Below are 26,838 nucleotides of genomic sequence, written 5' to 3' on the forward strand. Positions count from 1 at the left end.
TCTTTTATGTATACATATTTATTTGTAATTTTACAGTGGCTTTAGTACTGTTTTACAATAACGTTTTTGGAAAGAAAAAAAAACAAACAACCAAAAAGCTTCAGAACAAGGCTTTAACTAGAACTACAGAACTAGTTATTGACAGTTTTCCTTATGAAATTCTAACTTCCTAAAGAGTATCAGTCCAAAAAAACAATGAAGCATGACTGCTGTCCATAAAAAAAAAACAAAAACAAAACAAACAAACCCAAAAAAACTTTCTAGTCATCCTGAAACCAAAGTCCAGCATCAGACAAAATAGCCACTGCATAGAGAGGAATATGTTCCTATTGCACAAGCACTGAGAATGAGATATGACAATCAAAGCCTAATTCCATAGGCAGAAGAGGCCACATGTATCTATAGTTAGACTTCAAAGCACATCTTCCTTCTGAAATTATAGACCAGACTAGAACTAATGTTAAGGCCATAAAACCAGAACACTGTAACAAGTGGATAGGGCTTGATGCTACTTTTGGTGACATTTGGTAAACAGAAGGTGGGAAAGAGGAGACCAAACCAAAAATTGGTTCTGAGGGGAGTTAAACTTGAAGGCATTCAAAAGAAATTCTCAAAGAACTACATTTTGGAGGGGGTTTGAGTCATTGGATAAAACTGGATTTCATAACTAATCACTTAATGAGCCTCTTACACTCCTTAGTAGCCCATGTTCTATAATATATTAAATAATATATTTTCTGGAATTTACATTTAATTTGTATGAAAACAGTTAATTATTTCTGCTTCTTATTCCCTCTTTAAAATAGATGAAGATTTGTATAAATTACCATAACAACCAGGTAAGGCTTCAATAGACTGAGTTTACTGCACACAGGTATCTCTAATTTGCTCTTAATTAGGCATCTTAAACTGCTAAAACCACCTGGGGAACCACGTTGTGATTTACAGGAAGGGATAGTTAGGTATTGCTGTCTGTTCTAATTGTGTTCATTTGATTAGTGTATAAAACACCTGAAAGCAATGGCTCCAAAGAAGCAGTAGCTACCATGGAAGTTTAAACAATTTACTTTAGGAAAATTTGGGAATCTGATGAAGCTGAAAATGCACATTAGTCATTTTATAAAGTTTGGCTTGCTACCAGTTAAGAAAATATAGGTATCAAAAACAGACAAATACAGTGCTAACCATCTGTTACATTTTCTTTTAAAAAATTAGCACCAATTTAAGCATCTGAATTCATAGAAAATGTGACACACTTGGGTTTTCAAAAAAAGGTTTTTCCCATTAGAAGACAAGACAAGAGCACATGCTCAGGGGTATAAGGAGCTCTGTGATCAGCAACAAACAATCTCTGCTTCAGGCAGCCAGCACCAAACACTCTTGCACCCGACTCCTTCCTCCTCTGCTTTTGTTATCCTAAGGAGCCTGTGGAGTGCTGAGCTACTGCCCACCAGGGAAAGAAACACAGGGCTTGCTCCAGCACACCCCACAAATACCAGGGGTTTGGAGTTTGGAGCACTGCAGAGCAGGGACTGTCTCCCCGTGGCAGTCACAGAGCATCTGCTGCAGGGGAGTCCCACAAAGCGGCTGTCCTGGCCTCACCACAGCACGTGCACCTTCATGATGCATAGCCAAGAGTTAAGAAAAGTTTTTTTGTTTAAAAAAAGAATCCCAGTGCTCACAGCAAGCTGCCCTTGCTACAGGAACTGACATTGCTGTGTCTTTATTTAATAGATGGCCAGGTAGTCACACTGCCAATCAAGTCACCCACTCAGAAGGTATTTCTCAAATGATTCTCTTATCATGTGTTAAATTTCAGCCCCCAAAAGGTTTCTGATTCCTAATCTCTGAAAACAGGTTTAAAGAAACATGCTGATCAAATCTGTCGGAATAGCAAAGGCTAAAACCAAAATTTAAACACATTAAGCATGTTATGTCATTCCTTTTCACACCATATATGGTTGTATTTAGAAGAATCCTAAAGTGCTTCAAACCCAGCAATTAATAAAGTTGATTTATTTTGTGCAAAACTGCAAGCACCTTTTAAAAAAATAAGCAGCAGCATCACTGAATAAACTTAAATAGTTAAATGTATTTTCTCTATTTTGTTTTGAATTCTTGGACCAAAATGATTTGCCATGTTTTCAATAACAAATTGCAGAAGAGTGCATTTTATTAGTTTAATTTTATACCGGACTTGTTATACACATTTGAAATAGCGGACCCAGGAAATTCATATCCACAAAGCAACACTGTGGGATTGAAATCAAACAACTGAAATTTTAGCTGCAAAAATAACCATTTTATAAAACACAAACAGAAAAAAATCGTTCTCTCTCCAATTTCCTCCAAATCTAACATGAGAAAAGATGGTTTACTTAAAACATTATTTTAGCCCCAGACATTATTTTAGCATGCAGAGTGGGCAAAAACCAAAATTGATTTGACAGCTTGTGTAAGAAGCTTTTAGAACATCACTCATGTAAAAGACAATCTAAAATATGTAAAATAATGAACCAGAATACACTTTTTTTGTCATATTTCAACACATAAAAAAAATAATTCAAGACACTCTGGAAAAGCGAAGAAATCACTAGATTCATTATAGAACTCAAGTCCAAATTCTGCATCTGGATGCAGGTGTCCCTGGATCAAAACCAGTTTTGAGCAGGAATGACACAACATACATCCCAGGAAAGAATCTGGTTCCCAGAATATGACCTCACTAGGTTTAGCATCCAGCCCTGCTAGAATCCATATGACACATGTAGAACATGCAGACAAATGCAGCTCAGCACTTACCCCAAACACTCTGTGCTGCTGCAAGGCTGAAGCCACGCTCCCCAAGGACCACAAAGGTCTGTGTGCACCTGGAGCTGTGACCTCCCAGCTGGAGGGTGGCCCTTGTGACAACACAAGGCTCACCCACCGCGTCCTTGGAGACTCCGTACATCAGCTGTGCTTGGAATAGCTAAACCCTACTTCATTCATAAAATTCTAATTTTAAGGAAAGCAATTTAGCATTTAAGGTCCTTCCTTTAAGAAAGAAAAATTAAACATATGGAATAATTTTTTTTCTTTTAATTGATTTGGAATAAACACATATGCTCTGTTAGGATTTAAAAAAAGACAAAACCTCTTTCAAGAGCCCTCTGGTTCCTAACAGCTTTTAAAACTCTCCAACCAACTAGTTAATTTCTAGTCAAGGTTGAGTTTTTCATTGTTTCGACAAGAAAATGCAAGCCCTTGCTGGAAACGTTACAACACTTCAAAGGCTGTTTGCAAACTGTAGTTTCCAGTCCTAAGACTAGTTTAGTTTGTATGATCCGTGCAGACAAAGCCTTAATTTTGACATTCGTTTCTTGTCTTTTTCCATAAAGACCTAGACTTGTCATATCACAGTATTTCCTCAAAGTACACTTACAGGCTGATTACCCAGATTGCAAAATGCCAAGCTTCTATTTCTAAAGGCTTTTTTGAGGAAAAATGATATGAGCACAGATGAAATGAACTGTTTAAAACATACTCCATTTCTGCAATGCCATTCAGCTACTCAGTGTTCAGATGTTTAACAAGTTTTTGGTAAAGTATCTATTGACAGCCAAAGATCCCTTTCTTTTTCAGGTGAGCAGTTAAGATTACAGATTGTATCTACATTGACCACTATTTATTTTAGTCATAGTTCATAAATTGTCTATGTATGCTGCAGTAGTGTTAAGACTATACAAAGTCTCTCAAAGGAAAGTAACATTCATGTTTACAAAACTGAGCTGTTTTCTTAGTATATATGTATACACACAAATATTCTTAATCTTTAAATGCATATAAATATTTATAAATGCCAAAGTGCAAAAACACGGTCAATTGCATCACTTTACATACATAATTTTAGTATTAGGAATAAAAGTGATTATATTGCACACCAAACTCTCTTAATTTTTAAACCCCTGTCAAGTTACATTGGATTTTGTTTTCCACCAGCGAGGAGGTTCTCGTGGCAATGACAACCATGTCACAAACCTGACACTGAATTTCCCCTGCAGTCAGGAGCAGTGACATGGGGAGAAGCTGCATGCAGTGCATTGAGGGCCCACATGAGCACACTGGGATAGCCTGGGAACTGCAGCATGCACCTGGCTGGGTTTGGTGGGTATTGTCTGCATATGTGCATTTGCACTATGGTTTTGAATTAAACTGGAGTCAAAATCCACAATATTCACAGGCATCTCATGCATGCTCTGAAGGCATTCTGTAATTAAGCTTCAATGTATGCCGTAGCAAAGAGACATAAAAATAATTAGGTATGAGACAGCTTTTCCTAGAAGATTTACAAATAAACTCATTTAATCTCAAGGTTAGGGTTTCTTTTCTTGTTCCAAGAGTGTATGTTCAAGCTAACAGTATGTACTAGGAGAAGGACAGACACCAGTTCAAGTCATGAAGACAGGACAGTTTTGTTAAAAACATTAAAAGACAATTTGAATCACAGAATTATTTAGGTTGGAATAGACCTGGAAGTCATCTGGTCCAACCTTCTGTTGTGCTGAGCAGCCCAAGTTCAAAAATTAAACTCTATGAGTATCCAAATCACATAGGGAAAAAAAATAAATCTTCAAGTCTTCTAAAGCAGAAACTGTTAAAAAGAACATAGCATAGTGCAACTTCAGCTGAAAAATTTAGAAGTCTTGAAAAATGAAATTTAGCAGATGACTTCCATAATGAATCACTAATTGGCCATTGCGAATAGGTGAATTCAGCTATTTTAACTTACAAAAATAAAATGGACTAAAAAAGCAAAAGAACACCAAAGTGTATTTTTTGCTATACGCTAAACAGGTATTTTAAACTGTTTTTCCAGTGACAAGAATGCACAAAAAATAGTTCACATATACTGTCAGTATCCAAAGATAAAAAAGTAAGCTATCCATAGGTTGAAAACCAAACAATAAGAAAAAACACAAGCCCCAAGTATCTTGCAGTTCAATTTAAGAGAATTTAAAAAATCAGATATGCCAGAATACAATTCTGAAATTAACAAAGTAGTTAATGTTAATTTTTAAAAATCTTCTGGGACACTAAAATCTTGGTATTTTTACTACAGCAAATTAAGCTATAAAAAAGGGGTGAAATTTTACTATAAAAGCAACATTTGCATAAGGAGAAAGTGCTGCCTTTAGAGTCATAAGGCCTGGAACAATGGACAACTGTGTTTTACATGAGAAGTATGTCAGTAATGCAGTGGCTCTCTGGGTTTTTTTACAGGTTCTATTTATATATTCAAGACAAGAGTATCTGATCAACAGCTAAATATAGTGCCTTTAAGAAAGTGGTGATTTACCTCATCTTGTATATGTCTATTACTCTTACAGTTCTATAGGTCAGTCACACACATGCACACATGAGATCCTGTAGCAAATTTCACACCTGTACACTCCAAAGTGAACGTGCACAAAGGCACAAGTGTGTGTTACAAAGCAATTTAAGCCCTACCCTACTGCAAATGCATTTTCTAATTCCACAGATTGTGCAATGTAACAGGCAATTTTGTATTATCTGATTCTGAAAAATGTATTGATAAATCTGTATGGAAAGAGCAAATAACCTCCTCCTCTTGTCTGACACTGTATTTAGAAAATTTGTATTAAACATGTCTTTCTTCTCACTACAAACAGACTTTCCTAAGGTGAGAATAGAGCTAAGCTCTGTTACCTAAATGCTTAATTTACAAGTGACTCAGAACTACTGTACTTTTATTTCTTTAATTACTCACTAGATCGAATGGCCCCATTAAAAATGGAAAATATTTATGCAGCTTTTTGAGGCTGCAAGTATCTCCAAGTCATCTCTCCTTTTACCCGAGCTTGCAGTGAATGAAGAGCATCACAGATAAAACTTCTATTTATCTTTGTTAAAGGATGAGTATCACAAGCTAGAAAATACAGAACATTTTAGCACACTCTCCTCTTCTAAACAGGCACTGCTTCACAGAAAAGTCACTCATCCTTCCTCAAGATTCATTTAAGCCACTGTGTCTTCTGTCCACATTTAAAAGACTGAAAAAGACACTCAGGTGAAATATAAAGTAATGGTTTTATGCTTTAAACTTCATGTTTATCTCTTCTTGTAGAAGAGAGAATTACTGAAAAGTGAAGATAGAAAGGGTTTGATTAAAAGAAAAAAAAGTGCTATGTGGAAGAAAAATTGCCCTTTAAACACAGTACTGAGAGCATTCCACATGTGAGCTCACACTTACACACAACACTCCAGTCATTAAATAAATCAAACTGCCACAGTCACACAGTAAAACAAACTCCATAGGGACTATACATTCAAAAAACCTACTGATGAGCAATACTGTACTAAATGTAAACAACCACTGTGTCACAGAAGCCTGCCAGCTGGGACTGGAGATTGATGAAGCCACTTAAGAGGAGTTATTGGCTAAAAGTCTATTATAACTGCTCACCTGAAATAGGCTGAAACAAAGAAAAGCCTCTAATAGTGTCTAAATTTAAATTTTTTTTTGATCTTTAGACATTGATTTGCTTCCATTCTACAACATTAAGCAGGCAATTTCATAACAACTGAGTAAAAAAAACAACAGGCATTACTTTAGCAGAACATGCAGAACATGGAGTTTTTCTACTTGGTTCCATTAACGTACAAGCAATTCAGGCCCAATGGAAACTAGAGTTCTTTTCCAAAGTCAAGTCTGCGATCACGGCTGATCATCGACATCCTTCGAGGGGTCCTGTCAAGGCATCCAGGCTGCTGTCTGTGTCTGAGGCCAATGTTTGCTCTGTTGACATGGATGAAATGTCATTGATAGATGATGACTGGGAAGGACTGGTGTTGCTATTCACTGCTGCATCTGTGCTAAGAAAACCAAACATAATAAAATCTGAGGCAAGACAATATTACAGTCACAAATAACCACTCTTCTGGACTGTGAGCAGCACTTTCCCCACAGAAATCCTTAGAAAATAAAGGAATTAATAAAAAAGGAGAAAAGCAAGCACTAAGGGCCCTAGCATTCAAAAGCCAAGGTGACCTTTTAAGAGATTTTTATTTTTCTCCCTCTCTGTGGAGGAAAGGAAGAAAAGACTAATAATGCATAGTGTGAATACTGACTTGAGTGTCAAGAAATCTAACAGATATAGTTAATAAAAGACAGTACAATATTCTGATTACTGAGCTGTGAGAACAGCAGCAAACACAAGGATTCAATCATGGGCACAAACACTTAGCACTGTTAAATACCCTAAGGGAGCCCTAAAGCTGTTTAACCCTGAGGAAAGGGGTTCATGCTGAGCCTCAGAACAGCACTCAGCACAAAGTTACCTGAGCTCCAGGTGAGCTAACTGGTGCTGATAATTTCATTTGATGACTGAGCCCTTTAGGGACAAGGCAGCTCAGGGTGTGGGACATGCAAGACCAAGTTCAGAACAATTAAAAAGCAGAGCACATGGATCTCCAAAGGCAGATCAGTCTCAAGAGTCCCAAATAACAAAAGATTTGCCTACCTGGACTACTGAGGAGATTTCTTCAATCACAGCACTACATGTGACAGTTACAGAACTACTGAAACAATGACTAACCTGAGGGCTGATCTTTTACCACACCATTCTTGCTCCTTTCTTCCCAATCCATAACTTCTTTGTATATTAATTCTTACAAGAGAACAGTGGGACAAAAGAAAAAAGAGACAGAAAAGCACTATAAGATCACAGAGGATTTGTAAATAATTCACATTTGTATCAAGGTACAAGGAAATGGTTAAGGATAAGTCTGGAAGTAGAACTGTAGAGGTATTCATTTGCCATCTTGCCTACAGCAATGATAAGAAAATTACACAGATTTTCTCAAGCATCACAGAAAGACATAAGGACTGTACCAAAATCAACATATTATATAAATAGCATAGCTGTCCACTTAAAAATAACAAATATCTCACCCCCAAAATTTTATGTATACCTACAATGCACTAATATTAACTTTTAAAAATATTTTAAATCAGATTTGGATTCAAAATCTGATTTTATGTAAACCTGACTGGAAATTTTACTTTGATAACAAAATTATACACAAATTTTTATTCTTGAAGAACCATCTTCATGGGTGCACTGAGGAAAGTCTGGATATTTTGAAGAAGGTTAAACAGTTAAAATATTGTATGAAAACCCTCATTTACTAGTCAAGGACAATTAAGGATACAGTCACCTGAACAACACCCAGAAAAATCCAGAGCTGTAACTTAAATCACAGAAGCTTGTGTGTGTACCCATAGTCTTAATGTAACTTAGATAACAATATCTATATAGATTAAGGACTCTTCAATTCTGAGTTTACAAATGCATTCAATTACATTTAGTGGATCCATTTTACTTTTCCACCTTGCAGTAATCAAAGATGATTTGAAGCCTACCTACCTGTGCAGGCATGCCCTAAGGACAACATATGTATAGATCAGCCAGAATCAATATCTGAAGTTTATAATGCTGTTTTACAAAAGCAAGCAGCTTTCAAAGTAGTCATAAAAGATGCCTATTACCCTTGGTCTGTGATGGCAGATGTTAAAATTTTAACTGCCTCACCATTCAATGGTTTTGACTAAAACTGTAAGGTGAAATTGATTTTAATACCACAGTGCTGTTTATTCTTTTGTTTAAGTCAACAGTTCAATCTATTTGGTCAATAAATAAGCAATGAGATAAGGAAAAAAAAAACTACACCAAAGGACTCTCCTGCTATTTAAGATTTCTAGAACAAATGAACTAGTAAATATTGTCAAGAGATATGGCTTAAACAATGCACACTGAGAATAGGCATGTTTCTTTTTCAGAGAACTCTCTATCAAGGAAAAAGCTCTATAGATTACAAGCACTTAAGAACAAAAAGGGAAGAAAAAAAGAAAAATGCAGCATTTTGTAGAACAGACTTCAGAATGTTCCATGTATATATGAGCATTCACACACCTAGGTATGTATTCACTGCACACACAACATGTTTCCATCACTGATTTCTTTTCCTGTTGCCACAGGCAGTAGTGCTTATGTGCAATAAGTCTGTTACACAGCCCAGCACACACTGCAGCCACTCCCTAATAACACAAGATCCTACAATAAATGTAATTTGTCATGCTCACTCCTTACCTTTCCATTCTTCAATTGCATGTTCTCTTTCTTCCAATTGTGCATCATAGATTTGAGGTGGAGGCTACAAAGAAAAGAAAAGTCTATAGTGCCTACTATATCAGGTTAACACACCCAATCTTAACTAAAAAAAATCTAAAAATGGCAACTGTTTTAGCATTTTTTACCTTCATTTTGGCAGTTTATTCCCTATACTTCAAAGACACATTCATTTTACAACTCCAGAATCTGCCTCACACTGAAAGGCTGTTTAAAAGCATCAACCAAAATGAAATTCATTGTAAGGCTTTACAGGGCCTTAGAGAAAGACTCTGTTTCAAAAAGCCAAGGATTGCCACCAAATAGGCACCTCTTTCTGTAAATAAAATGAAATATAAACAACCACTTTCAGTATATCAGCTCCCCACCAGCAGCTGTCCTTCAGGTGATTCTGCCCCTAATGCTCATCTGAAGGCTTCCTGTGTGACTCCTGCTAGCCAGCGAGTTCAAAGCATGCTCTTGACTAAAATTAAAGCTATTTTTAGAGTTATAGAATTGCAATCTTAAAAATTTATTTTAATTGCAAACTTACAGCTTCTGCTTCAGCTGGATCATACCAGACAGTAATATAAGGATGACGTAAGGCTTCATCTACAGAAATTCTCTTGTCTGGGTCTACTACAAGCATTTTTGACAATAAATCTCTAGCTTGGCTGGCTAGAAAGTAAAGGTGAAAAGAACACACATGTAAAAGAGCTGTAGAGTTTAATGTCTGACACAGGAAATAAATACTGGAAACACAGGACATGCACTGGAAGTTTGCACTTCTGTTCTATAAAATATAATAAGGCAGATTGTTGGTTTTGGTTTTATTTTCTCAGTAATTATCTGAAGATAAAGTATAACCCACATGAGCTGTATGCACTTAGAACAAGATGATCAGCAATAATCTCAATAAAAAGTATTACTTTTGGAGAACACTAAATGACAGACATTATTTAATGGATTAAAATTAAGAGAATTAAACAGAATCCTGGGACAGAGAAAGAGTATTTAGTAACTACTACTAAGATCTGAGAATTTGTCATAAATGAAAGAAACAGAAGGTATGCAGCTTTTAATGTTGACACCTACTGCAATAAATATTTTTATTAGGCTTTAAATTAAGTGTGCTGCAGACATTTTAAATTAACTTCATTGGGAAAAAAGAGAGAAAAAACTCGCCTTACTTTTTAACTTGTCCCGATCAGATTCTGATGGAAATATCCAGTCTGGGAAGAGCTCTTCAAACTTAATACCAGGATATTTTGGCCTGTTTTCTACATAATTCCTCACTGTAGGCTGCAGTTTCTTCATGAAGTCTGCTGATGGTGTTCCTAATTGTTCAATAACTTTATTCCATTGATCAATATCTGCACCATATCTTTAGGAAAATCAGCTGAAGAATTTGAAGTCTGCACTCTAAAAAAATACCACTTAAAAATCTGAGAAGTTAGCAGGAACTTGAACAGAGGACACAAAGATGAACTTGACTGTAGCATCAGCAGTATTCTGAGCTGCCATGCAAAAAGCTACAAAATCTGAGTCTTATTTTTGTGTCAGTGTATTCTGAAGGACAGGCTGGAAGTGCTGCACAATGCATTATGCTTAAGTATCTTTTTCTAATTATAATATTTTTCTAGAATCCAAAAGAAGCTTTATTTGGTAGTTGTATCCATAGCAGAATAACTCTAAGGTCAGAAAAGAAAGGCTGCTGTGTAATCTTCTGAAGTGCAATGTAACATCAGGAACACTGAAGATTCTTGAAAGTAGAGAAAAATACACAAAAAACCCTAAAGCACAAATGCATCCCACCCGAAGTAAGGAGCTTTGTGCCTCTCTCCTAAGGAAATGAAACTTTGAGTTGGAGCATTTTGCAGGGGTGTAGTTGGATGGGGGCTCTTTTTGGTTGGTGTTTGGGAGGGGTTGATTTATTTTTCAACTTCATTAAAGATCCAGGGTTTTGAACAGGAAATCCATATTCCAGAAGGTTCTGTAGCAGGTTCTTTTGTTTAAGTGTATCAACCGTCATATTCACAGACAGCTCTGTTATTAAAATTCAAAATTTAAATATTTTATAAGAATAGTATTTACAAGTCACAGATTGAAATTTGGCCTCATGTTTCTTCAGGACTGTCCCTTCTCCCCCTCTCAAGTGAAGGCATTTTCCCCAGCCACGGTGACACTTGTTACAGAGATACCAGAGCCTGCTCTGAACCAGCCCAGCTAGGGAAACAAAGCCCATTTATCACACTCAGGAGACACAGCATTAATATTCCTAACATTTAAGACAACTCAGATCTACACTTGCCAGTTTTCCTGATAAAAAGAATGTGCAATTCCAGCAGAGCCTATCCATTGACCTTGCAAAAAAATTCATAGCTGAATTCACCACCTAGCACTTAAACCTATCCTTTCTCATAGACAGACTATGCAACTAAACAACAAATATGCTGTACTTTGAATTAAGATGTATTTAAAAACCACTGAGGTGCTTCCATTTCAGTTAGTGTGTCAATAATACAATTATGAATATATGAATAGTCACTGCTCCATGCTAAGACTTTAGACTTCTGATACAAAGATTGAAAATTTTATTTCCTTATTGAATGCATTCCAATGGAAAATCTATATTAAAATCAAAATTCAGAACTGATATTGTTAACTGTCATGCTAAAACAAAACACAGACAAAGAGAAAATTAAGATACAACAGGAAATTTTGTTCCTAGCTGAGAAACTGATTTGTGTGATAGCTCCACCAATCTAGATTCAAGGAGATGCTTTTCCTTTAAGAAACAGCAGCTTGGTTAGTCAGGAAATCAAATTAGAGTCCAGTTTATTGAGGCCTCAGAAGACTGCAGGGAAGGGCAGAAAACTTAATGACCCATCCCACTTTAGAGGTAAAACCAGGCAAAAAACAGTATCTCAGTTTCAAAGTGCTTTACAGATGGTGAAAGTTGAAAAAATTCTCAATATAGGACAGACTTAAAATAAGCCTCTTATCAGAAACCCAAGTGGGATTTCAGTCTAAAGCAGGCAGAGTAAGCTCTGTGACTGACCTGGCAGGCTTCACACAAAGCCACTCTCCCCATTCTAGAGACTTCAGGGTCAGAAGGAACCAGGCATTTAATCCGTGCCAAGTCTATTTGCCTTTGGGGACTCTGGAAGAAGAGAAGCTGAAAACAGAGTCCTTCCTACAATCACAACAAAGCATGACTTTTCCCAAGAAAGCACAAATACCCCTCATGCTTTTTGTATTGGTCAGCCATCGGTTTTCTTCTCCATATGAGCAGAAAGAACACCAAAAACACATGGCTGCTGCCAGGCTTTTCCACTATGTCACCTTAGGTGCCTGTATTCCCTGGTTTTTCTCCACTTCTCATTTCCAACAGCAGCTGGCAGTAACTCAGGCCTCCCCAGCACAGTCAGGAGCAGGTTCTGTGCATCCATCACCCTGGCAACACAGAGCATCTCATTCCACCCAGAGCACTGCTGCAAGTATCCCAGAAATTCCAATCCACCAGCTGGGAAAATACAAATTACTGAATCTAGGAGCAGATTTTCCTGAAGATAGTCAAGGGTAAGCGTTGGGCAATATCCTGAACTTAGCTCCCTCCTCTAAAGGCCCAAATATTATGACATCTTAAAATATAAATTTAAAAAAGGAATCAAAAAAAAAAGAAGCCCCAAACATAATCAACAAAAGGAATGCTTCATGGCCATGCACAGCAGCACTGCCCATAAACCACCCTGCCAAGATAATCCTGCAGCTGAAGGTGACAACCCGACCCACGCAGTGACCACCCAGGAAAGGCCTCAACAACACACAATTGTCAGTATCTCACTTTAAAGAGAACTGAAACTCTTACAAGAAGCAAAAATCCCTGTAAGCACAGCCATGCCCTTCCCTATCAGGGGAGGAGACTCCTTGAAACATAGACTGGTAGAGCTTGAGTGGCCCTGAGAGAATCACAAATGATAACTTGTATATTCAACAAGCACGAACAAAATTTCCTTCATTTATTCATGAATAAATCAAAATAGCCCATGCTAACAACATGCAGGTGAAAGACACATAACATCCATGAAGAATTGTGTTAGGTTGGTCTGAAGGCTTCAAAAGGTAAAACAATAAATATAGAAAGGAAGAAAGGTAGAAAAAAATATACTTCTTTAACATTTAATCATTTTACTACTAAATAATGTATGATCAACTGTTGAAGATTAGTGTCATGAAATTTAGCATTAAAAGTGGAAATCCTCCTCTACAAGATACACAAGTATCTGTGAACAAGCACCTGATGTTTTAGTGGTGGTTGCTCCTTGCTGATGAGCAAAAACATTATATTGGCTTCAAAAACTTGGAGCACGATTATGAAGACAGGCTGCCCAGAGAAGCTGGGGCTGCCCCATCCCTGGAAGGGTTCCAGGCCAGGCTGGATGGGTTTGAAAAAGCTGGGATAGTGGAAGGTATAGGGGGGTTGGAATGAGATGGTTTTTAAGGCTCCTTCCAACCCAAATCATTCTGAGATTATGGTTCTATGAAATCTTGGTGAAAAATATTGGAAGGAGAAATGGAAGAACAACTCTCTTGTAGAAGAAGTCAGTCCAAAATCAAGTTTTCATAAAATGGGAAAAAAAAAAAAAACCCTCCAGAAAGTTTTTCTGTTTATGTTAAATAATAATAAAAAAAGATCTCATGCAGTATGCTTGCCATTAGGTCACCTTTGCCCAGCAAGCCCTAATAAATAAGAAAAAAATCTGATTAAAACTCAAAAAATTGTGCAATAAAAAAAAATTAGTCTACTGTTCAAACAAATAATAAGCAAAATCCATGCATAGTTAAGAAGTAACTTTGTAGGCTTTTGCTTAAAACACTTATCTACAAAGAACAAGAGTAAAAAAGCAGTAATTTTCTATTTTTCAAACCTAGCAGTTTCTGTCTTTTAAACTACAAAAGCTGAAGCTTATAACACATTGAATTCAACCACTATAAAATACATGAAATATAGTCTATTAAGAAATTAAAATGGAAAGCTCAACAACTTGGTTAATGACACTAATTTCAAAGAGTACAGTGGATCTAGTAAAACATTATGAAAAATATTGTTTATGCTTCTATACAGATCTAAATAATTGTGTTTCTGTTGAAGTGGAATGGGACTCAAGGATGACTAGGGAAGGATACGATCAGTGCCTTGGAATATCACACAACCTTTCACCAATTCTCCCATGATGCACCCAACTGACCAGATATCAACTGAAAATAAAAGTGAAATGATCAAATTATGGAGTATCATGAACAAATGTGAGGAAAACAAACATAACCATCTGCATCTACAGTAAAACACAACAACATGGAAAACCAAACTGCTCACATGAATTTTCAATCATATCAACACCAACTGACTGTTCCTGAATTTTGTGTTTTGTAAAACATAGTCAGTGTTTACACTTGTGAAACCACCATGAAGAAGGATACAATCTCTTCCTGGGAACAGGACTTTATGGAGGACCATTTCTGCCATAATGCACCCAACAGACCAGATATCCACTATCATATGTTAGGTGCAACAAGGACAAAAGATTAAAGAGATTTTTTTAAAAATACCACAGTTATTTATTTGAAAGCTCACACTGTATTCCTACAGTCCTGCAGATAATTTATTTTTGTTCCAACCAGAACAATCTTTGCTGAAGTTCTGATCCACATCAGCACTTGCTGTACAACAAGCTGCCTTCTGCACTAAATAAAGTGGGTTTATCATTATCAAGGGCCCAGCAAGATGCCACAAATCCCTTCTTTTACACACCCAAAATTACAGGTACTCAAAACCATGGCATCCACAAGTCCTTGTGATAAAGAGCATACAAGTCCTGTGCTAGTAAAAATCAGCAGGTAAAATCCCCAATAATGTGAGGACAATTCCTTGGCAGCGAGTTTGTTGGCTCAATGTTCAATATATTACAGCTGTATTGGTTTTAATAATGTAACACACAGCCTCTTTGAGCACCAAGCAGACTTAAGAAAATATCAGGCATGGTTTATGGTAGGGATCTGCAATGTATTTTAATAATCAGAGAGGCAAAAGGGGATACACTGCAAAAAGAAGATGTTTCAGAATAAAACTACAGTGATTAAAGGGTTTATTATTCATATATTGATTTTTTTGTTTGTATTTTTTAAGACCAGCCACCATCAGTGTCCCAACAGTTTTTCTGAGAATAAAAAACATGGGAAAAAGATAATGGTGAATATATGAGAAGATATAACTATACCAGGGGAGAGGGAGTAGTAAATATTAAATGAAGAAAAGCATACCGAAAACTATTATATTTTCAACAAAAAAATTACACTATAATAACTTTCATTTCCAATACCATGATTAGAATACTTTAACAACAAACTTGACAGGGGGAAAGCAGCCCTCCCTCCTCTTTTTAAAGTAGTTATGTTCCAAGAGAGACATACTTTAGGCAGAAGATTTAAAGCATTACTCCAGCAGCTTACCATTCTCTTTGTATCCCATTCCCAGGATAACCTCTGGTGCTCTGTAGTACCGTGTTACTACATATGGAGTCATCATGAAGTTAGTACATGCTGTTCTTGCCAGTCCAAAATCAAGGATTTTTAGTGTGCAATCTGATTTTACTACTATGTTGCTGGGTTTCAAATCCTAACAAGAAATTACTCCAGTTAAGGAAGTATTAACATACAGAATAATACCCACACACCCCCCTCCACAATCAGGATAAGCCAAAAATTCACTTTACTAACAACTGCATTTTCCTGCCCTGCTTATTTATACAACCCCCTCCCTTCCTCCCTGTTTCATAAAAACCGTGTTCACAAAGAGTATTGTTAATGATCTACTACTACCTACTCTGTGGATGATACCAGCTGAGTGGAGATGCTTGATCCCACATAGCATTTGGTAAAGAAGATAAGACATTCTTTCATGATCCAATTCCATATGAATAACCTGGCACAAATTTGCATCCATCAGCTCCATAACCAAATATCTAAAGCACAAAAAACAAAGTATTAAGAAAACTCAAGTCTTATTTTTCATAGGTTTACGTTTAGCATATAAGATATTTAAGAAAAATCGTTTTACTAACCTAAGTGTCAAAAAACCAATGATAAAAAAACCCCATGCATGATCACAGTTACAAAGAAAAATTATCTGTATCTATTAAAAATTAAGTGTTCAATATTCCATTACAAAATATTAAAATTCCACTAGTTTTATCAACACTAATACAGAGAATAATTCTGTCTTTCTGCATCATGAAAAACTAAGATTGAGTGAAGTTGATGTAGAGATTGCAGATATTGCAACATAAATGCTCTCTTTCGCTGTATTTTACTCTAAATAATAGGAAAATTAGGATAACCACAGTGAAAACTAAGAATCATAAAATAATTTTCAGTTGTCATCTACTTACCCTCTTCAGACACAAACACTCCCTCATTTACCCAAGCAGCCCATCCACAAACCACAACAGCACACTCACTGGAACCTAGGGATATCCCACCAGCCAAACGGCCATGAATCCTTCCTAGACCAATTGATAATGCTTGAATAAAAAAGAAACACATTCAGTTCTGAATTGAGGCCAAAATATTGTTGTGCTGATGTGACTGGTACAGTAAAAAATTGCTCTCACGTTATCCAAACCAAGTTACTATCCTGAGGTGATCCATGGAGCTGAAGGACCATGCACACAAACCAGATGCATGTGCAAGCAAAGTATGGCAGACTGATGAACAAAAGGTAAATATCCCTTTTTCACTGCCCATTCCAGCTTTTAGCTACTCTTGATTTTCAAAGCATGAAGTCTGTAGGATACTGGAAATCCATCTCTAGTGCTCAGGCCAGCATTTGTCAGAGAAAATGAAAAGAAATCTAGTACTTACACATCTTGAAATTCTTCTAGTGACTTCTGTGGTGTAAATACATTTAATAAACTAATAATCTATAAAATAAAAAACAAAACATTAGAAGAAAATTCTGCTTTAATTCATATAAAACTCCTAACACTACTGCAGAAGTTACTATGCAAAATAAAGTGCACACTGTTACTATATACACAATTTGAATGTTACTTGGCTGCACTTAATTCACATATGCTGAAAAACTGCCAATTCAGAAATAGTTCCAAACTGCAGCATGTGTGCCAAGGAAACCAAGACAGGACAAAATCTTTTTTTTTTAAGTTATATGACACCTTCTAGCTCCCTCCCTAGTGTCTGAAATACATCCCATTTTCCCCCATAAATAATAATATCTTATTTTAAATCACATGCTGTGCAAGGAATTTTAACCAAGGCTGTCCAACAACACGTGCACAGAGGTGCCCCACACCATCCCATTAAACTTAGATTATGATGTACTATTTCCAGAACTGCTAAAATTGCTCTACTGCCATCTTTAATAACCACCTTGCTTTTATTCTGCTACATCTGGGCCTCACCAAAAGCTTACGTGAAAAACAACCCTGAAAGGCTACCAGCACACAGCAATCACATAAACCTGATATTCTTGTATTTGAACAATGACGTATTGACATCATGGCTCACTTTAGAGAGTTTAAAGATTTCAAAATTTACAAGTATTGTCCACAGCATTTAAATTTTGTAGACAGTGCTGCACCCCTGAAAATCTCAGCAGTTAAACACTGTATTTAATAAAAATCTTGCCTAAGCTCAGAAGATTTAAATGTGAAGTTACAATGGTCAAACCCACAAACCACCCCAGTGTCAAAAAGGCTTTGCTGCACGTGGCTTAAAAAGGGCAAATGCAACAAAGCAAGGCCTGGTCTCTAACGCTGACACCGATGGCAACAGAAACCTCCACCCCTTGGTACTTCAGACCCCAAGCAGCTCACCCAAAAACTGAGCCATACATTGTGGAGAACAGCATTGCCCACAGCAAATCTTTCCAGCCCATCACTATTTCCATTCCTATGGTTACTAACAGCAAGTAAGAGAGCAAATCCTGAGCTTTTTAGATAAGGCAGAGTAAGGAGAGCAACACAAAGCCCGACTCACATTTTTGTGATTGACACACTTTAAAAGAACGAGCTCTCTGTAGGCCCTTTTGGCGTGGGTTTGGTTCTGAAAAGGACGACTCAGCTTCTTCACAGCAACATTGATTCCAAGCACTGTATCAAATGCAGCACTAGAAGTGTTCAAAGACAAACAAGTTGAAGTCTGTCTGAGGGAGAGGAGGGGGCAAAAGGGAGGCAGAAGTGAGGAAGGAAAGAAATCAAGATTTAAGACAAAGTATATCCGCTAGCCTGTTGGTACTACACCTAATTTTAATTCAGAAAAGAAACATCCTTTAAAAACTACACAATCTTTAATAAATACAAGTAAGTCAAACAGAAGCACTGACATTCATCAGAGGTCTTCCTGCTCTCCTTTTTGTCTTTAGACTTGAAACTGCTGACTCGAGACTCACACCCGAAATTGCAAGATCTAAAAATATTTTAGGCTTGTTTAAAAACAAGAAGCATTGCAGCTGCCTAATCTGTATATTTGGAATATTTTTTGGACACTTTTGCTGACTGACAATTTAGTATTTACAGTAGAAACTTCTCTTAGCTAAAGGAGAGTCACAACCATGTCCCCATGATCCCTTCTGCGGGGATCAATATTCTCCTGTACGTAGATAGTTTGCAATGATAAAAAAATGTAGTGCCTAGCAGAAAATTACATTCATCATCTGCTGGATGGAAAAAAATGTATTGAATTGAGAAATAAGGAAAACTTAGACTGAAGGAAGGAATACAAGAGTTTAAAAGTGATCATGACCATTAAATTTACCCTGTTTTTCACTTGTGTTTCTTCCTTCCCTCTGCAGTTTGAGGTCAAAGTTACACTTACTTTAATAGCTGAAAGAGTCTAAAGCTGAAGTATCTGTATAAACAAAACAAGACTAAAGTGGGAATAGTCTTCATTAGTAACACAGACTATTTGGCAAAATACATGTGAATGCCTAGCTCATGCTACTCAGGAGTTCCAGTCTTTAAACAGTTTCAGTTTTAAATAAGGATTCCCACATTACCCTATTTCCATTTAATGTTACTTTCATAGGGTAGGAAAGAATTCTCATTCACATTTTTTCCAAGCACATTTAAGCTCTTTGTGAGCTCCTTTCCTATCTCATCAAGTTATATGTGACACCAGACTTAAAAGGGCCATCACACTACAGTATTCTAATAAAAAGTACAGCTTCCCTGTGAGTACAACAATACTCAAATTATTGAGTTTCCTAGAGATCAAGTTTCCTAGAATAAAGTCACTGTTTTCCCTCCTGGAAAAAAGCAACATCACCACAAAGCAGGGCTTACCCAGGAGATGTGTTTTCTTGGGACATGCCTCCCAATTAGAACCAACGTGCCACTTACACTAAAGACTTGCTACCATTTATTTCAGCTTACTTCTGTGAAGTGCACGAGTCATTACTGAATGTTACAGTAAGTCTCTGATTTAAACCCTTTATGCCTGTGCAAAAGGAAACACAGAGTGGGAGGAAAGCAACTGGCCAGACAGTTGGAGAAATTGTTTTCCTCCCAAACATGAAAGCACTGATATTTCAGTATTCACCCAAAAGATGTTACATGTAAATTAATTTTTTTATGTTAATGCCTTTAATGGTTAATGACTTCCACATGTTAATGACTATACCTGTGAATTGGTATCAAATCAGTAACCAACAGGGTCTGCATGAATTAGCTGTAAATCATAGGACAGCAGCAGACTGAGGAATAATTTTAGGGGAAGTGTCCCTCCGTGATCTGACAAATCAGATGTATGACAAGCCTCAGTCTAAGCATATATTAAGAACTCCACCTAAATTTCTTATTTTGGAGATTGACTAGAAAATTCAGGAAATTAAGGACAACAAGGAAAAAAAAAAAGATGTCAGGAAGTTAAAGACAAAAGTTATTTTGATTCAGCCCAAAATAGATTATCAGACTTCAGATGTATTAATACTTAGGAACAAAGAAGTGCAGTAAGTTACATATGTGTACTTTGTACATAAAATACAAAAGGTATACCCAGTTTCTCTCCTGGCCTGTGTTCAGTGTGAGCTAGAAATATCCTCTACATAAAAACTGAGTTACTTTTTCATCTTCCTCGAGCTCTCGTTTACCATTTTCCCTAAGTATATATTTTTAAAACTACTTATTTTCCTACATTTTAATATCAAAGTTAAAATTACATGGAACAATACCAGTGGAGTTTCCCATTAACATCATGAGAAAAAAACCACAAATTTAGACCTCTCCTAGCTAAAGTGACACAGGTGGTATTAAGAATGCCTCATAGAATAAATTAAATCCAGACAGAAAACTCCAGAAAAACTTTTCCTATTTTTTTATATTAAACATGGGATGATAAAAAAGCCATCACATCTGTGTGTTACCCTAATGTCTTGACAATTTTTTCAGCCAAACATAGCAGGATAGCATTCATCTTACACTGAGTTTTCTACAAAAAACTAGGAAGCAAAATGTATCTTTCCCTTGCATAAAGATTTCAGGAGAAACTAAGATGTTGCACCTTGTTCAACTTGAGCCATTTCACAGGAAGATGAAAATTCATGCAATGTTTCACTCTGCTGTTCCATAAATCAAGTAGTTTCAAAACAAGTCAATAAATCAAATCATTGCTTCTTCCTCCCAACACGATGACCTTACCACTACCTGCATTTCATTCTGAAGCAGAGATCCAGTCCAAGTAATTTGGCTTAAAAATGCTCTGCTTCTAGTGAAAGGAGACACACTTTGAAGCACTGAGATTCCTGCATGCCATCTCAGCCAAGCATAACTCTGAGAACACCAACACCTGGAAAATGTCAGTACTATACTACATCTTTCCCAAATCCTAATGATCAAGATCTAGGACCCTCCTCATCACTCAACCCACTGAAGAAGAATCAAATATGGTCTTCTCATTTTGACTGTTTGTCACCAATCAGCAGGGAAAGAGGGGTAGATAAAAATTTTTAAAATAAATGCATGGTCTCACAGAAATGCACTCTTTCCCTACTTATATAACTCATTATGGTTATGAAAAGGCCAAGAAGACATGGGCAGGTGCTGCTAAGGAGTTGTTCACAGTACATGAGTCATCACACTTATTCTGCAGATTTTATAGATGAAGACAAACTGCAGGCTGGATTCAGAGCACGAACAGCCCACCATGTGCTGTGATGAAGTCAGTATCACAGAGTCCCTGAGTACATCTGTTTGCTCCCCTGTTTATGGAATGAAAACCCATATCAATAAACATTTCTGCTGTTACCAAGTAAGTTTTGCCCAACAAAATATGGGCTGGCACTAAATTATGCAGAATGGATTGCTGCAGTCTAAAAAACATTTGAAAGTGTTTACCTTTAGCTGGCCCAGAGGTGTGGTGCCATACAAGAGACTAAGGTTCAGGATCAGCCTAAAGACTCCCACGTCCTGGGCCAGTGGAGGCTGGACACAAAGCTGGGGTGACACACCAAGGGAGAGCCGGCCAGCCCAGCCCCTCACACAGCATCCCTTTCTGGTTAATCCATGGAGTGACAATGACACTGATTTGCCTCATCCTGCCAGTTAATGGCAAGGCACTGCATTGATGGCTCCTAGAAATGGACAGGAGTGATTGGGAATAAAAGAGGGGGAAGAAAGGGGGCCATGATGAAGAAACGAGTAAAACCCAGAATCTCTCTCCATTGTCATACCTTACACTGCAATATCACAACTACAAGGGCAATGGGAGAACTAGAAACAGAAAAAGTGATAAATGAGAAAGGAAGAAATTTGTTGACCATTCTAATTTATGCAGTTATCCAAATATTAATTTTCCCTAAAAACAGAACAAAAGATAAGTTTGCACATGAACTATAGCAAGCAATTGGTTTAGAATTTATTTAGTCCATAACCCTGTACCAAGAGAATTTATTATCAGTGTTTTATGTTTTGGTACCTCTATCAGAAATACATGCAAACTTTGCTTTATATTTATAGCTTTTCATATTTAAATAAAGTATTTATTACTTACCAAACAATGCCCTGTGCCCCTGATCCTATGGGCTTCAATTGCTGGTAACGTTTTAGCACAGTGAATGTTGAATCTGCAACTTGAACACTGTAAAACTGACTATCACATTTACTGTCAGTCATGGTGTAGTGTCATGTAGTTTTCTCTCTCAGGGACCTGGCAAAGTTTTCAAGATCTTAAAGAAAAATAAAGAAAACAAATGTTCAGTATCTCACTAATTTCAGGCAGACAAGATGGGAAATATTATACATATTTTAATACATATGAATTTTTTAACAGCACACCATTAAACATTCATTCATAAACAAACACTCTTTCAGTTTTGTGCATTACCACTGCTAATGAAATATACTTGCAGACAGACAGCAATTACAGCTTTCACAGCTTAAAGGGAATGTGTGTTCCTACTCTAATCCCTCAAACAAAAAGCATCAAAGTAAACAACTCTAAAAACAAAACCACCCAAATACAACTCTCTACTCCTGGAAGGCTACTCCATAACTTAGAACCACTGCTATGTGCTAGGATTGTACTAATTTCTGTATTACAGAAAAAAAAAATTGAGAAGTATGTTATTCAAACACTGAGAACACAGATAAAAGTGACAACAGACATCCACGGAGTCCATGGACAGAAGGAAACGGGGTTTTAATAAAAGACTTGATTAAAACAGCAAAACAAGTTTAAAACAAAACTGCCCCCCAAATCCCTGTGGCTGCTGCAATTTCTCCAACATCCCCATCAGCTTTGTTCAGGAGGGCTCTGCCAGGCAACCCTTCCCTGATCCAGACCTATGGCAACACATTCTCCTTCCCATTTTATACACACCACAACACCCTGCACTATCAGTCAGTGTCCTTGTAGTACTATAGAATAAGACTTTGTAGTCCTTGTAGTACTACAGAATAAGACTTTTGTGCTACAGTTTAGAAGAGGCTTTCCTGCCACAATAGAGAATAAGTTAAATTAATCTGTCAAGAATGAATAAGAGGTAAGTAATTACATCAGAGAGCACAGTAATGGACTAAACCTCTTTAGCTCTGAAGTGCTACAGTAACAAGAGCACAGACTAACAGTTTTCCTGGGTGTCCATCCCTCTTTCATACTTTACAAGTAAATTACCCCAGTAATTACTGAAGAGCTCTCTAACAAATTCTCCCCTTCATAATTTCACATTCACTATGACAGATAGTGCCATTAGATCCCAGAGTGATTTGCACAGGCAAATCACTTGAAACTTGTTCCTTAAAACAGGAAATGCAAGCAGCCCCTTCCCCCAGAGCAGCTGTGCTCTGTGCTGTCTGCTTTGGTTACTGAAAGAACAGCTCGTCTCTCTCTTCACAGGCCCCACCGAGTATCTGTGAGCCAATGCAAAACAGAAAAGCCTCGAAGGCAACCCAGACATCCACCCTAGAAGGGCACAAAGCCACATAAATAACTTTTGGTTGCTTCAAGAATTAGAATTTGGATTTCTGTCTTCCTCAGTGCATGTAGGAGGGAGCAGCATCTTTTCCATGTTTTAAGTCAGCTGATGAACTCAAGGAATCTCCAGTAAAACAGGTGGAAGACCTCCAAGTCCTAATAAAGACTGAGTTCAAACCAAACTGTAATAGTCTTAAGAGATTCTCAAGAATGTCTAGAGTCCCTTTTACCTTCTAGTTTCTCAAAATCTATGCAGCATTTTAAGAGGCAGACATTCAACTGGGTCATATCCAGCAGCAATTTAGAGTCATTTCCTCTTAGAAGCTTTAGAAAAAAAGCAGAGGAGAAAGGATCAGCAAAGGGAAAACGTGGGCTACCAACTTTCTGCTCTGTCACAGGGAGAAGAAGGAAGAAAACACAATCTCCTACACAATAATATTAGAGGCAGTCAGATGCAGCTCCATGGCCAGCTAGCACTAATATGAGACCACAGGATGCCTCAAGGGCAGCTCCCAGACTTTCCTGGTACATCCCACTCTTCTTTCCAACCCTTTTCATTACTCCAAAGCTATGCACTCTGAGGTACCAAGTGTTTTGATGAACAGCTCCTGAGCACCTATGGTATTTTCACTGAATCTTCAATATTGTAAGAAAGGTACAGCTGGAAGGTCAAGATCCTCCTCTGCAAGGACGTAGAAACAAAACAAAAAAAGTACAGATTTTGCATAAATGAGGTATCAAGTTAAAGGATATCAACTTGTTAGCTACACAAGATCAGTGCTGTACTTCTTCAGGAGTTAATGAAACACTTTTCTGTAACAGGGATAAAGAAATATGGGAAAACAAAATTATCCTGATCCTGAAAAACCCCTCCCTTTAAGAATCATTGTCTGCACAAAGCCACCTTTCAAAAATCACTTGGAGATGAGCATAAGCTCTTTAGAAAAGCCCCAAAGAGAGAAATGGGGTATCAGAACACACAAGTTTTATGTATTTCAACAAATTTGCAATCCTCTGTGTACAGCTCTCCATGAGTCTTTACATTCACTTGGGCTTCAAGTTGCTTGAACGCATCAGGACATACATTACTTCAGACATAACACTAATGTAAAATTAGGTGCCATGGGATTGTAGCTGTTCACAGGACTTCAGCCAATCCATTCACCAAGAGCCCTAAGCAAAAACAGATTTCCTGTTGTGCAAGTAAGAAATATATCTGTCAAATAAGTTTCTTAGTATTTACCTGTTATTCTCCTACTAGAAAAATAACCAACACACCAAACCTGCCAGTAGTAGGCTTATACACAATTCCAGTGAGAATTTTTTAGAAGCTGAAAGCAACTGCACTAGAGAATACATCCTGCATTAAACAGTCAGTTCTCTAAAATATATTTATTAAAATGGCAACTTATTATTAACCAGATTTGTACTCTGGATATCTTCAAGTCAAAGCTTATGAAAAGACTGGGAACACATTCCCAGGGTTGTTTTGGTTATAAAAAGGTCACACTGACAACAAAACACAAGAACAACACGAAGCTTGGCTAGATTTTTAAGCCTTAAGCTAAAATTCTATTGCTGACAATATTAGCAGTGAATAGATATACACACACACACGTATTTATGAAAACATATGGGAATTCTGTGCAGAAAATCTCCCCCCATTCTCTTATTCACCTTTGCAAAAGCATTTCTAATTCAGGTGTGCCCTTTTAAGGGCTATCATCCAATAATATCAAGGGGTTTTTTTAATCTTTACAGCAGTATATATCAAAACGAAATAGACAAAGTACAAAATCACAGTGAGCTACACCTCACTCCTCTACTGACAACCTTTAGAACCAAAGTGTAACAAAAGCACTATCTGGGTAACCCCGAAGGATTACAGCAATTTCGAGGTAGTTTGCAACTGGAAACTCTTGGAAAGTAGACCTTTTTCTGACCAAACGAATTTCACCACTACCTGTTACAGCCTCATTCAGCTATTACATACAGACGCAAACACTGAAAGGATCTCAGAACTCTGCCAGGGCAAGCCGGTGTAAAGAGAGAAAAAGTTTAAACATGCATGTGCTGCAAGCAATTTCGCTGTTCATGTAAGAAGCGAGCAAGAAGAGTCTTCTCACATCTTCCCTAAAAGTTCTGCTAAGAAATCGCTTCGGCTCCAGAGAGCCCGGGCTCGCCGCGGCCGCAGCGGGACCCGCAGCGCTCGGTCCTGCCGCCCTCCCGGGACGGGGCTCCGGGGCCGCCAGCGCGGGCCGGCCGCAATCGGGCACCGGCGGGGCCGGCACGGAGCGACAGGGCAGCAGGACGAGCACAGGCGGCTCCGCGGGGCCGGCACTGCGGCACGGGGAAGGCGGGGGGTCGGCCGGAGGAGGAAAGGCCCGGCCCTGCCGCTCCCCCGCGTCCCTCCGGCGCGGCCGGGCCCGGGCAGCGGCCCGCGGGGTGCCCCGGCTCTGCCCGCACCGCGGGACGAGCCGAGCTCTCCGTCCGGCCCAGCGCTCGTCCCGCCCCGGCTCCAGCCCGGCCGCCCCAGCACGCCCCTCGCGGCCGCCCCCTCACCTGGGTCGGACGCGGCGGGACCGGCCCCGGCCGCCACCTCCCGCTGCCCCAGCCACAATGGCCTCCCGGTGCTCCGCACGGCGCCGCCCCTGACTGACAGCCGCCCCAGCCAATCGCAGCCCGCGTCGGAGGAGCTCAGCCAATCGGGCTTGGGGGCGGGACTCGCTGGCCGCTAATTAAGGGAGGGCGCTGAAGGCCCGCAGTGACGGGGCAGTTCGGCCCCCGCCCCCGCGGGGTGGCGTTGTGTGACGTCAGCGGTTCTCGACAGTCATGGCTCCATCGCATGACGTCATGGCTCCATCGCATGACGTCATGGCGCCACGGGAGTTATGTCATTGCCTGACGTCAGCCTGTCACGATAGTCGTGATGTCACCTCACAGCAGTACCATGTCACGACGGGCTGCGGCGCCCATCCTGTTGCCGGCTCCTCACAGCTCCGGCAGGCCGGGGGAAGCCCTGGGTGAGGCAAACGCCTGCCCTGGACCAGAGGCCCCACGGCGGCACGGTGACATCACATGGCAGCACGGTGACATCACACTGTGGCACGGTGACATCGCACGGCACAGCCTGGCACCACGGCACAGCACAGCACAGCCGGCCCCGACCCGCCAGTTCTGC

General features: G+C 38.6%; 1 protein-coding gene across 13 annotated transcripts; it reads right to left on the reverse strand.

Moving 5' to 3' along the window:
• Window positions 1-26,296, reverse strand: MAPK9 (mitogen-activated protein kinase 9). Of its 13 annotated transcripts, none has more exons than XM_053957052.1 (12): window positions 26,220-26,296; window positions 22,236-22,410; window positions 18,228-18,357; window positions 17,094-17,152; window positions 16,057-16,195; window positions 15,684-15,849; window positions 14,361-14,432; window positions 10,361-10,543; window positions 9,724-9,848; window positions 9,153-9,216; window positions 7,599-7,670; window positions 1-6,871 (listed from the first exon to the last, which is right to left on the reverse strand). In XM_053957052.1, exons 2-12 carry the CDS (start codon window positions 22,355-22,357, stop codon window positions 6,729-6,731), a joined length of 1,275 nt encoding a protein of 424 aa, XP_053813027.1. In that variant the 5' UTR covers window positions 22,358-22,410; window positions 26,220-26,296; the 3' UTR covers window positions 1-6,728. The 13 variants fall into 13 exon arrangements, with proteins under 13 accessions (XP_053813027.1, XP_053813029.1, XP_053813026.1 ...); XM_053957054.1 differs by lacking the exon at window positions 26,220-26,296 and adding an exon at window positions 25,784-25,857; XM_053957051.1 differs by lacking the exon at window positions 26,220-26,296 and adding an exon at window positions 25,621-25,857.
• Between the last annotated feature and the right edge of the window lie 542 nt (window positions 26,297-26,838).

This window comes from Vidua chalybeata, chromosome 15 (assembly GCF_026979565.1).
Source record: "Vidua chalybeata isolate OUT-0048 chromosome 15, bVidCha1 merged haplotype, whole genome shotgun sequence".
In the NCBI taxonomy this organism is placed as follows: domain Eukaryota; kingdom Metazoa; phylum Chordata; class Aves; order Passeriformes; family Viduidae; genus Vidua; species Vidua chalybeata.

Excerpts from the sequence above, each read along its gene's own strand:
- MAPK9 (XM_053957052.1), bottom strand. The coding sequence starts at position 22,357 with ATGACTGACAGTAAATGTGATAGTCAGTTTTACAGTGTTCAAGTTGCA. Across the intron at positions 16,196-17,093 it reads CTAGAAGAATTTCAAGATGT|ATATTTGGTTATGGAGCTGA; the intron begins GTAAGTACTAGA and ends TTTGTGCTTTAG. Across the intron at positions 6,872-7,598 it reads GGTAAAAGATCAGCCCTCAG|ATGCAGCAGTGAATAGCAAC; the intron begins GTTAGTCATTGT and ends TTCTTAGCACAG.